At 46.8% G+C, this 12,810-nt stretch overlaps 1 protein-coding gene across 3 annotated transcripts; it reads right to left on the bottom strand.

Moving 5' to 3' along the window:
• Positions 1 to 52: 52 nt before the first annotated feature.
• On the bottom strand, positions 53 to 7,720 carry LOC130108534 (cell division control protein 42 homolog). 3 transcript variants are annotated; one of them, XM_056275505.1, is made up of 6 exons: positions 7,580 to 7,720; positions 5,461 to 5,595; positions 5,276 to 5,348; positions 5,077 to 5,186; positions 2,752 to 2,949; positions 53 to 1,893 (listed from the first exon to the last, which is right to left on the bottom strand). In XM_056275505.1, the coding sequence occupies exons 2-6, from the start codon at positions 5,563 to 5,565 to the stop codon at positions 1,804 to 1,806; spliced, it is 576 nt and encodes a 191-aa protein (XP_056131480.1). In that variant the 5' UTR covers positions 5,566 to 5,595; positions 7,580 to 7,720; the 3' UTR covers positions 53 to 1,803. The 3 variants fall into 3 exon arrangements, with proteins under 3 accessions (XP_056131480.1, XP_056131482.1, XP_056131481.1); XM_056275507.1 differs by having other exon boundaries at positions 1,846 to 1,889; XM_056275506.1 differs by lacking the exon at positions 53 to 1,893 and adding an exon at positions 1,951 to 2,579.
• Between the last annotated feature and the right edge of the window lie 5,090 nt (positions 7,721 to 12,810).

The raw sequence follows: 12,810 nt of genomic DNA, 5'->3' as shown, positions 1-12,810 counted from the left end.
CCTGCTGGTCCAGTCATTTCTATGCACACCAGGTCACCGGACAACATCGTGTTTAAAGAAAGGTTTATTGATGATACTGTTTTTTATTTTTTGTCCCGGTAAACCATGTTGTCACACCTCAGATACAGTATGATTTTCAGGTAAAATAGAACAAGTCAGACAATCCAAAGGAACTTATGTAAATCCACAGCTTAGTCATTTCTAAACTTGCTTTCAGCCTAACTTCACGTTTTCATTGGCAAATAAGACAAAACCTAAACAATTACATCAGACTTGTTACGCTAACTGGATTTCAGTGAGGGTCATTTAAGCAGTTTATAGAGCAAATACTGAGGACGGATTTATATTTCTTGACCTTTAAATGTTCCATACGCCACCTGGTGTAGCAGGTTGGCATTACATTTTAGTTTACATGTAGTGCATTTTTCTCCCCCTCAGGTACAAAAAAATTAGCTTAACATAGAAATAAAAAAAATCACGATTCAAACTCACCCGATTAAAGTTGACCAATTCAATATTTGTTTATTTGAGGTTAGGACACACTTAAATCACCATGACCCCCGTGAAGCCCTGCCTACCAAAAACAGGCCTGCGGTGAGTCATTTAGAGGTCATTTTGTGCTTAGTATTTCTCAAATTAGGAAGGTAACAAAATCCTATTAATTGAATAAGGTGAAAAATCCCCATCAATCAAGACCAACATGATTATTCTTTAAAAAAACAAAAACAAAAAAACATTTCAAACAATTTCATTTATCGGCATAAACAGCAGGTTTGAGTGTCCCTGGTCGTGGTATGGTAAGCTAACTAGGACTTCAGAGGGAATAATAAGGTAGTTTTGGCTCGCTCCCGTAAGTCTCAATACCTTCGATTTCCCAACAAGGCCACTAGAGATTGAACACCCGACTAGATAAGAAAGGAGCAAATTTCCATGGCCTTTGCGAAACCTGGGAGACATTTACAATTTTGGAAAATCTTACCAGACTTGGAATGTGCAATTTTCATATTCCATCATTTTCTTAGAAGGCTGATGGCTTTTAAAAAAAAAAAAGAAAAAAAAAAGCCAGTGACTTCAAGTTAAAAGTGATGGAAGACTAAAATAAAAACATGAGCACTGTCACCATAAGTAATACTGAGCGGGAAGCAACAAATGCCAGGAATGCACATGTAGCATAGTGGGACAATGCTAACGGAACTTGTGTGAAAACAACAGTGTGGGGAAGTGCTGGACAGAAGACACATGTATTAAAGACAGCACTACAGCATCCCACTCATTCACTGACACACGTTCTTTTCTTGCCATCACCATTACCGGGAGCTCTCTACGGCCTCCGGCTCTAGTCGGTCACTCCTGGACATTACAACCACAGGTCATTTCACAACATCTACATCATTTCAAAAGTGGTTCGATAAAACTTGCATTATTTCAGTAAACCATCAGGTCTACACTTGGACCACAATGAGCAGCTGTAAACATGTTAGCACTGCAGCTCAACGGTGGTGTGCATGTGTCTACAACACTTATCATACTGACTCGTGGTGAATTGTTAGAATTACAAACATCCAGTGTTTATGTCATGAAACTGTTTTGCAAGGTCAAAATAATCTAAGACAAACTGTTTAGGTACTGCATCTCCAAATCCTCTGTCAACACTCTGAACTGGTAAAGGGTGTGAGGAAGGCTAAGATATCTCAACATGTCAACTTGCGGAATGTGGTTTTACAGCTTCAGAGGTGTGGATCTCGGCAATACTGTTAAGCTAGCTTTAGGAGGTGGTGCTAGAAGACAAGGCTGGAAGAGAACTCAGAGCAGAACGCATTTACGTCTTTTCTTAGGTTCAGGGGGCTCCAAGGCAGCCAGTATTGCCTCATCAAACACATTCTTTAATCCTTTCTGTGGAGAAAAAAACATGAATATTCAAGACAGAACTATGTCTCAGATGGAATTCAAAATGTAGAGGGAATGGACTGTAAAATAAAATTTGACTAGAGCTGGAGAAGAGCAATCAAAAATGTTCCTTTATTCAAATAATACAAGACTTCCCTCATGGTAATGTTGTCTGAGTGAAAGGTCTTTAAGTAGATAAGAAGAAAAGACTGGATTATAGGACAACAAATCTTCACTATTGCCCTCAAACACAGCACATGGCACGAGTGCTTTGTAGGGATACAAAAGAAAAGTACAATACTAACCAAACTTCAAATAAAAACCAAACTGTTCCGTACAGTCAATGTAAACTTGCACACAAGGTATTGAGAACAGAGACAGGAGAAGTGAAGATTGGCACCCTCGCCATACATGCCAAGGCAGCATGGATCATTGTAATTAGTCAAAGTTGAAACAAAAGCAGAAGTGAACTGATGGAAAAACAAAGTTAATGAGCACAAAATTTAAAAGACCATCATAGTCATTTTAGTGACAAATAGACATTTCTTTACAATGAATAAAGCAGCAGACAATCAAGAGGCAAAGCAAGATTGGAGAAGACATCAGAATAGACAGCACTTTCTCTTTCTCTGAGTTTCAGGGGGCTCTAAAGCAGCTAGGATAGCCTCATCAAATACGTTCTTCAGTCCTCGCTATGGACAGAGACAAGAGGGGGAGAGAAAGGCGAACACCACCACAGTTAGATCAAGCGGTTAGCAGAAGTTAGACAGCACAAGATTACACCGTGGTTAGGCAGCTACACTGCGTTCCGAGGCGTGTGGTTATCACACCCGAGACGAGAATTTACTGAGCGGGACGTCTTACCTGCGTCAGAGCTGAGCACTCGACGTATTTGACTGCCTTCAGGTCCCGGGCCAGCTTCTCTGCCGTCTCCGGAGTGATGGGTTTCTGTTTGTTCTTGGCTAGTCTCTCCACTGTGGATGGATCATCTCGCAGGTCAATCTGAGTCCCAACAAGCAGGAACGGGGTCTTGGGGCAGTGGTGAGTTATTTCAGGGACCCACTGTGGTAAAGAACCAAATGCCAAAACACTCATCACTAAAAACCAAAACACTACTTCTCACAGGGGTGCAGTTAAAGTCACCGATGTAAAAATGTGACAACCAACAACAACCGATGCAAGATTCTCCCCCCCCTTTTCTCCCCAATTGTATCCAGCTAATTACCCCACCCTTCTGAGCCGTCCCAGTTGCTGCTCCACCCCCTCTGCAGACTAGTCTAGTGTGGTAGTCTGCAGGAGGGCTGCAGACTACCACATGCCTCCTCCCATACATTTGGAGTCACCCGCCGCTTCTCCACCTGACAGTGAGGAGTTTCACCAGGGGGACGTAGCACGTGGGAGGATCACGCTACTCCCCCCAGTCTCTCTCCCCCTGAACAGGCGCCCCGACTGACCGACCAGAGGAGGCGCTAGTGCAGCGACCAGGACACATACCCACATCCGGCTTCCCACCCACAGACACGGCCATTTGTGTCTGTAGGGATGCCCAACCAAGCCAGCGGCAACACGGAGATTCGAACCACCGATCCCCATGTTGGTAGGCAACGGAATAGACCGCTACGCCACCCGGACGCCCCCGATGCAAGAGTTTTACATTTTTCATAAACATCATATATTTAATTAACTCAAGAAAAAAAGATGTGGCTGTCGGACAGAAACAAAAGTCAACTGCATCTGCTTTGTGTTTTCATTTGGACCAGGACATGGAGTTGTGAGGAATGAGTCCCTATGAAACATGGCTGCCAGTAGAAAGCACTGCTTGTAGGGTTATGCATCAAAAGCAGAAAAGAGGGCAAATAAACAAAGAGATCGATAGTGGGGCTTTTGTTCACTGGAATGGGTAAATTACTGTAACCTATTCTCTGCTAAATGGTCCGTCTGTGTTTTTTTAGGCCAGCAAGTCAACCAACTAGATCGCTGCATACACACTGCTCTTTTGTCCACACATTTGTGCAGCTGTATGCTACAAGAAGCATTTGCTCATTTATTATTCAAATATTCGAGGTTTATTGGCTTTCGTTCCATTAACCTTTTCTGATTTCCCTTCTAACTCGCTGTAGCCTTCGTCAACACACAGATCTATGTGTGGTTTGCTTTTGCCTCAAGATAGATCTGCATTGAAAAGATGAGGTTCTAGCAACCTCATGATCAACGGTTCTTAGACCACAGTGGATGCTTCAAACTCGACGCAGTCGCATGGAGACGGTTTGACATGCTACGTAACAACTGTAGCACACAGTGGGCCATTGTAAACAATTCCAGGAAGGACAGAGACGGGACAAAAGCCAACCACAAAGTGAGGCATAGCTTAATACACACATTTTTAAATGGAGGCTTGAGCATTGAGGGTAGTTTTTTTTCCCCCCCGCCAAACATATTTTCTAGTTTTATCCTACAGAAGGCCTTTTCATTCAGACACCAAGCAAACAATTACAGATTGTTGCCATTCTTGAGAATTTGTGTTTGGCCTTTAATTTCCACCCATCCATTATCCCAACCGCTTATCCTGCTCTCAGGGTCGCAGGGATGCTGGAGCCTATCCCAGCAGTCACTGGGCGGCAGGCGGGGAGACACCCTGGACAGGCCGCCAGGCCATCACACAGGGCCCACACACACACACACACACACACACACACACACACACACACACACTTAAGTACGGCTGAGTCACCTGACCTACATGTCTTTGGACTGTGGGAGGAAACCGGAGCCCCCGGAGGAAACCCACACAGACACGGGGAGAACATGCAAACTCCACACAGAGGACGACCTGGGACGACCCCCAAGGTTGGACTACCCCGGGGCTCGAACCCAGAACCTTCTTGCTGTGAGGCGACCATGCTAACCACTGCCCCACCTTGCCTGGTGGAGATGCCGGGCCATTAATTTGACATTCACAGATCTTAGCTCCATATTTACTTTGGAATAATGGTTCAGCGTAACAACAAAATATTTCAAGATTCAAACTCACTGCTTTGTAATTGTCTTGCCAATCTCATATAAAAGAGCAAAAGTAATGAACTGATTGACGCACATGTGACAACAACAACATTTTTAGATTGTGCAATACCTGCAGTATTGGGCATGCGTTTTAAATAACTTGGTTAAGAGGCAAACTAAATAACTCACCTTTTCTTTAACGTTTTCAAATGATGAGGGTGAAACAACTGAGAAGCAGACTAAGAAAACGTCTGTCTGAGGGTAGCTTAAAGGCCGTAACCTGTCGTAATCCTCCTGGCCTGTGGAGAAGCAGACTACATGTTACCTACCGTACCACTAAATAACTGCCTCTTTTAAAACCCTTCATGGAAATGCATTTATGTCTCACCTGCTGTATCAAATAAGCCGAGGGTGTATGGCTCACCCCCGATCATTACAGTCACTGCATAGTTATCAAACACCTGTTAGAAGAAGGAAACAACGTCAGTCCTGAATTAATTAGTTTCAATCAGAATCTGTTAAAAAAAATACAACGAAGTGTTGTCTTTTTTTTTCCTTGAGAAAAACACTTACTGTTGGCACATATTCAGAGGGGAATTTATTGGTTGTGTAGGAAATCAGTAGGCAAGTTTTTCCCACTGCCCCATCACCAACCACCACACATTTGATAGTCTGCATCGTTGTGCTCTCTGGTCCTACTTGCGACACCTGGCAAGGAGGATGAAAACTGTGTCAGGAGAATGATTTTAAAATAACTTGAACAAGAGCCATGAAATAAGGAGTGCGCTTCTGCCAACAGCACTCATCCCACATATGTATACAACTACTTCATATATTCTTGTACCGGCCCTTTTGTCCATCCATCCATCCATCCGTCCATCCATCCATTATCCAAACCGCCTAGCCTACTCAGGGTTGCAGGATGCTGGAGCCTATCCCAGCAGTCACTGGGCAGCAGGCGGGGAGACACCCTGGACAGACCACCAGTCCATCACAGGGCCCACACACACACACACACACACACACCTAGGGACAATTTAGGACGGCCGAGTCACCTGACCTACATGTCTTTGGACTGTGGGGGGAAACCGGAGCACCCGGAGAAAACCCACACAGACAAGGGGCGACATGCAAACTCCACACAGAGGACGACCCCCAAGGTTGGACTATCCCAGGGGCTCGAACCCAATAACCCTTCCAATAAAGATAAACTGTTCTTTATCTGGATTAAGGATTATGATCTAAATTCGTACGTGGACGGCACAACAATCTTATCAGGGATGATCGAAACAACCACAACCTCGGCCTTGCATATCACACTTGTTCATTTCATAACCACATCATGAGGATGTTAGATACAAGACAGAAGTGATGGTCTTTAAACAATCATGCTTACAAATCAACTGTGTTAATACCAATAACATGGCAGGGAACACTCTGCGATATGAAATTCATATACCAGAGTGCATTTCAGATCCGAGTTAATAAGAAATGTTGATCCCAAATCTTCACTCTGAAGATTACCTGACAGGAATACAAGACATCGGCCCTTGCACCTCTTCTATCTTGTCAATGTTCATTATGCAATTTTAGACCCAGTAGAACCCGATAATGTAATAAATCCCCGATAATGTAATAACCCTGATAATGTAATAAAAATGCACTTGAGGCTGTTGAAAATGCAATAAAACCTGATAATGTAATAAAATGGCCCAACTGAGAAAAAACATGTGTGGAAGTAGCTTTGAGGAAGAGTAGAGCATTCATGCACGTCCAACTTTGACCTGTCGGTGGCGCTAGACCTCTCGAGCTTGCGTTGCTTAAGCAGTATCACCACTTGAATCCATTTATGGGTGGTCTGCTGTTAAATTATTACACTATTGGGGAATTATTACATTATCAGGACCAGGGAAATTAAGGCTAACCTGATAATGTAATAACATCCCGTTAATGTAACACATTATTACATTATTGGTAAGAAGTTTATTACACTATCGGGAAGTTATTACATTATCAGGTTTTACTGCATTTCCAATGGACTCAAGAGCAGATTTTTATTACATTATCGGGGTTATTACATTATTGGGGAATTTATTACATTATCAGGTTCTACAGACCCCCCCCCCCACCCCCTTTTGAAAAAATTAAAAAATAAGATAAAACAGAACCGAAACACGGGCAGAAAAGCAGCGAGTGTGACGAGCTAATCCATGTCGCACCCCGTCCCCGTCCCCGTCCTGCAGGGCGGACGTGAGAGCTAACCGCGGCAACACCGGGTCGCTAACCGGCGCTGCTCGGCAGCATCGTGGGCATCGAGCGGTTGTCGGGTCGGTTCCCACACATCACTCCGACATCTGCGATACATTCGGTAGCTGGCGCGCCATGCGGCGTACTCGGTTTACTCACCACGTCCGTCTCAACAGGCGGGCTGCTCGGTTAATACCAGCTAGCTGGCGAGCTAGCTAGCTAGCTAGCCGCCGGCCGGTCGATAGATATTAGCATGCTAGCTAGCTAGCTAGCTCCAATAGCCGCCGGCCGGTCGACAGATATTAGCATGCTAGCTAGCTAGCCAGCTAGCATAGCGGTTGTATGTGAATCCCAGCAGCTGTCGCGGTGTAACGCTGACAGGCCATATCATCATAAGTGTGCGTGTGAAAGAATCGCCGCCATAAAGGAAAGAAACGTGACCCACCGGTTTGCTATCAGCGTCCCTCCGTGTGGGTTCAGGGCTGTCTGCTCAGCCGGGCGTTGGCAGCGGCGGCTCGGTTCGGTGGGGGAGCGGAGCCTCGACCGCAGCCTACCCAGAGTTCAGACAGCGGAGACGGTGACGTCACCTTCCTCACCCCGTTCCCTCGCTTCCTTTCCTCGCCCCATTCCCTCGCTTCCTTTCCTCGCCCCGTTCCCTCGCTTCCTTTCCTCGCCCCATTCCCTCGCTTCCTTTCCTCACCCCATTCCCTCGCTTCCTTTCCTCGCCCCATTCCCTCGCTTCCTTTCCTCACCCCATTCCCTCGCTTCCTTTCCTCACCCCATTCCCTCGCTTCCTTTCCTCGCCCCATTCCCTCGCTTCCTTTCCTCGCCCCATTCCCTCGCTTCCTTTCCTCGCCCCATTCCCTCGCTTCCTTTCCTCGCCCCATTCCCTCGCTTCCCTTCCTCGCCTCATTCCCTCGCTTCCTTTCCTTTAAACCGATTTAAAGAAACGGAAGGAATTTATTATCGGTGCTGCCGTTGTACTAATGGACTGTCCAAATAACAAAGGGCTGAAACTGGATACGGTTTCAAAGATGAATTGGAAAATTGGAGAGCCATTGCTCTGTGTGTGCGTGCGCGCGCGCGTGCGTGCGCATGTGTGCGTGTGATGAAATGGACCCGTGTCAGGGATGTCTTGCCACCCTGCGCCCAATGCCGAGTATATGAGTATATATATACTGTCCCTTAACGGCATTAACCACTGCATTCCGCAGGTATGGAGGAAGACTTAACAGAAGAATAGAAGAGTGTTTGGCTAATGGATGGATGGCTGGGTGTTGGCTATATGTGTTTGTGTAGTTTGCATATGTGTGTTCTTGTAGTTTTGGACATGTGTTTTTGTCTTTGTGTTGCACTGCTGTGGGCTGGGGGAAAAGATATTTCGTTGACAAATAAATGTTCCTGATAATGTTGAAAATCATGTTTGGTGCCCTTTAACTTGCCTTCCTTAATTAAGCCCTGCAGCATGGGGACTGCTGCCCGCTTACCTGTCCTTGGCTTGTGAACCAAACCGTCTTCGCCACTAGAGGGCGCCTCAGACACGTCAGGGCCGTGGAAACGAGGCCTAACAACAACCTCTCTCTCCGGAAAGACATTTTTCTGTGAATTCATAAATAGGCTCATGCTTTGCATTGTCTTTTGAGTCATGTTATACCCTCTTACTCTCAAATTGTCCTTTCTCCTTTGCAACATGTAAAATTCATCATTGTAAAATCCATTATTGTTGTTTGTTGTTAATGTTATTTAGCACACCAAATAACACCATGTTTCCGAGACACAAGCGGCACTTTTCAAGGATTAAGCTGTGTTCTTTTGTTGTTGGTTGTGTTTTTGTGTGTGTGTGTGTGTGTGTAATCCTTATTTAATAGGCTTACTCTGGACCAGAAACTAATAAACTTTTTCTTTTCTTTTTTTTCACAGACTAAATTCCCCTGGGTCTAAACAAAGCCAGTTGCTTTGGAGACATTACTGTAAAAGAGAGGAGGACGTGAGTTTGACAGCTCTGTCCCTACTTCCCGCCAATCGGACACAAATTGGTAGTTAAATCAAAATAAAGCCCAAACGCTCAGCTCTTCGGGGGTATCAAATGTAACCTGACTTGACATGAACTAAGAGAACATTGAGACCAAAAAAGGCCAACACTTTCTAGTTGCTTTTATTTCTCACGACCAGTGGTGGATCTAGAGATTTTTTCCTGGGGTGGCAAGACTGTGTCCCAGAGGTGGCAGCTGCCACCCCGTAGATCCGCCCCTGCTCACGACAAACAAGAATGTCACTCAACAGAGGGATGGTTTTGTGTGTGACCAGAGGTGTGTCGACAATTCATTTTGCCCGACCATTACAGGTGTACTTGTGCAGTCCCTTTGTTGCTGCTCACGCATTTCCTGCCAAGTGTTCATCCTCCGCACAGCGACATGCGTTGCTACTGTAACCGGTTATTTTCTTGCCCGGTGCGGGATTCGATACGAGGTGTACTGCACCACAAGGCGAAGAGACTTCTGAGGATCTGCACACTTCCGGATCCCACCGCTGCCACCAATGTAAGCGAGGGTTTGTAGATGTCGCCTATACTGTATGAAACTATAAAATAACAAACACGGAGGCTCCACTTTCGCACGAGGACCACTTTATTTGGATTCTTCCCCCACCAGAACGCCACAGCAACAACGCTGTGTACAGCACTTCCGCTCTATCTTCAGCCTTCAAAATAAGAGCTCAAGGCATATACCGTGGCGACAGCTTATAACAGGAACTTAAAATCACTGTAACCTATTGTTCTGGACTTGCCTGTTAGTGATTTTAAGTTCCTGTTATAAGCTGTTGCCACGGTATACGCCTTGAGCTCTTATTTTGGAGGCTGAAGAGAGAGCGGAAGTGCTGTACGCAGTGTTGTTGCTGTGGAGTTCTGTTGGGGGAAGAATCCAAATAAAGTGGTCCTCGAGTGAAAGTGGAACCTCCGTATTTGTTATCTTATAGTTTCATACAGTATAGGTCAGTGTTTCTCAACCCAGTCCTCAAGGACCCCCTATCCTGCAGATTTTCTTTGCAACCCTGAATAGGTACCTGTTTATAGTTATTCAACCAATCAGCAATGAATGTCAAGAGTTTGCACATCTTGCATAATTAAGTGCGTTGAGATGATTGGTTGAGTAAGTACAAGCAGGGCTACTTATGCAGGGTTACAATGAAAATCTGCAGGATAGGGGGTCCTTGAGGACTGGGTTGAGAAACACTGGTAGGTGACACCTACAAACCCTCGGTTACATCACTAACAGGCAAGTCCAGAAAAATAGGTTCCACTACCAAACAACACAGCAGTGGGGGGGGGGGGCAGGATCTGCCCACCAGCTACTGAAAAGAGACAAAAACAGGAGCGACATTAGACTTACGTTACTTTGGGTATGGTTCGCTCGCTCATTTGTACATGCGTTGTTAACGGTCCGAACTGGGAGGTGTCCCTTTAAGACGTACTTGCCTGGATGCGGGAGAGGTGACGTCATCAGACTGCGCCCCGGTTCTTCGAGTTCGTTGCAGGGGTGTAGCACAAATGAGCAGTCTTTGTGAGCCCCTTTCCTCTTTAGCTAGTTAGCTATCGTGGCGTTAGCTAGCTAGCGAACTTTCTTTTAAAAGCTCCTAGCTCACCTTTCTTTTGGAAGAAATTACTCGTTTTGCCTTCTCTCCCTTTCCTTGTCTGGGACCCAGGTTCTGCTTTCTTGGGGAAAGACGTGACTGTGGTTGTGTTTGGATCAGCAGCCACTCGCCACAGGACTAGAGGAGCCGTACTGAGGGGCGCACCTTTTGTAAGGGCTCAGAGGGGCCTCAGAGAGGGGTGAGAGAGGCCTCCTTCTGGGCCCTGATAGGTCCCCCCTCCCCCCCTCTCCCCACTACGACGCAGCTGCTGGCCCCGCGGATCCGTGTCTTGGCCGAGGCAGTGGAGGACGAGGGCCAAAACGCACATGGTGTGATTTCACAAATGCTCGTCGTTTATTAACTACACGTCAGCCTCACCGAGCTGCTGCTTTATCACAAACAGAGGCCACACGGAACCTAAAGGTTACTGCTGAGCTGAGAGGCAAAATAAACAGCTCAGCAACGCCCGTCAGCTCATTAGCGTGTGCGCTGCTCAACTGACTCGCAGAACACAAGGCGCCGTCTGATGACGTCGCCTCTCCCGCATCCGGGCACGTACGTCTTAAAGGTACACCCCCTAATTTGGGCTGTTCCAGCTGACTCGCAGAACACAAGGCGCCGTCTGATGACGTCGCCTCTCCCGCATCCGGGCAAGTACGTCTTAAAGGTACACCCCCTAATTTGGGCTGTTCCAGGATGTTTACTGTTGTTTGGAACAGAGCGATTATGCATCGATCGATAGGGAACGATCAATGGACCATCATTGCAATGTTATTGCAAAACAAGCATTTCATTATGGGAATAAGTGCAAACTTGCTTTTCGCACACAAATATACTTGAAACTTCACATTCTCTCGTCTGTGTTGCACCTTCTACTCAGCATGCTACCTCACGCTGTCCCTTTATAACCGTTGAGTCGGTGGGAGACATTTTGGTAGCTGTTAGCCCTACAAGAACAATACCTCACATAAAAAGCCAGAGCTGACACCTTCAGACGTGTTGTGGCGCACTTTAAAACATTCCTTGTCTAAACTGAAAGATTCAGCAGCAATATGTCATAAGTGTGTTCCTTTTGGGGGGGGGCGTTTTGAAACATGACTTGCCAAACAGCTGTCCTAAAGTCCCCCCCCCCTTTTTTTTCACCCCAGTTGTATTTGGCAATCACCCCACTCTTCCGAGCCGTCCCGGTCTCTGCTCCACCCCCTCTGCTGATCCGGGGAGGGCTGCAGACCACCACATGCCTCCTCCCATACATGTGGAGTCACCAGCCGCTTCTTTTCACCTGACAGTGAGGAGTTTCACCAGGGGGACGTAGCGCGTGGGAGGATCACACTATTCCCCCCAGTTCCCCCTCCCCCCTGAACAGGCGCCCCGACCGACCAGAGGAGGCGCTAGTGGAGCGACCAGGACACATACCCACATCCGGCTTCCCACCCGCAGACACGGCCAGTGTCTGTAGGGACGCGCGACCAAGCCGGAGGTAACACGGGGATTCGAACCGGTGATCCCCGTGTTGGTAGGCAACGGAATAGACCGCTACACTACCCGGACGCCAAGTTTTCCATCATACCTTACAAAGCCTCTCCGCCAGGCCACAAGGATTTACCTGCGGGGAGGATCAGCAGCTTGACGCCGGTGTGGATGTCCCCCCCCCCCCCCGGTAGGGAGATGACACACCAGTAGTCGCCCTGGTGGGTGTGTCTGAGTGAGGTCATCGTCACGTTGAAGGCCCTCGCGTCTTCGTCGTCCACGATGGAGCTTTTGTGTCTGCGTCTGGGCTTGGAGGTTTTCACCACTATCTTACACAGCTCGTAAATCGTTCCCCTCCACCAGTACTTTGTGTGGCCCCTGTGGTATGGGTCATGCCGGCAAGAGATTGTCACCGATCCACCCATCTCTGCCTTGACTATTGCCGGAGCAGACAGCTGAACGGAGTCCCCCTTGTGCCTCGTCAGCCAGAGGAGACTCAAGAACTGAGCTACAAAATGCAAAAACATCTTGCATAGTTAGAGTGCATCAACTCAGCCACATGTAGAATATAGAAAT

Source organism: Lampris incognitus, chromosome 2 (genome assembly GCF_029633865.1).
Source record: "Lampris incognitus isolate fLamInc1 chromosome 2, fLamInc1.hap2, whole genome shotgun sequence".
In the NCBI taxonomy this organism is placed as follows: Eukaryota; Metazoa; Chordata; class Actinopteri; order Lampriformes; family Lampridae; genus Lampris; species Lampris incognitus.
This window is presented reverse-complemented; position numbering and strand designations above follow the sequence as displayed.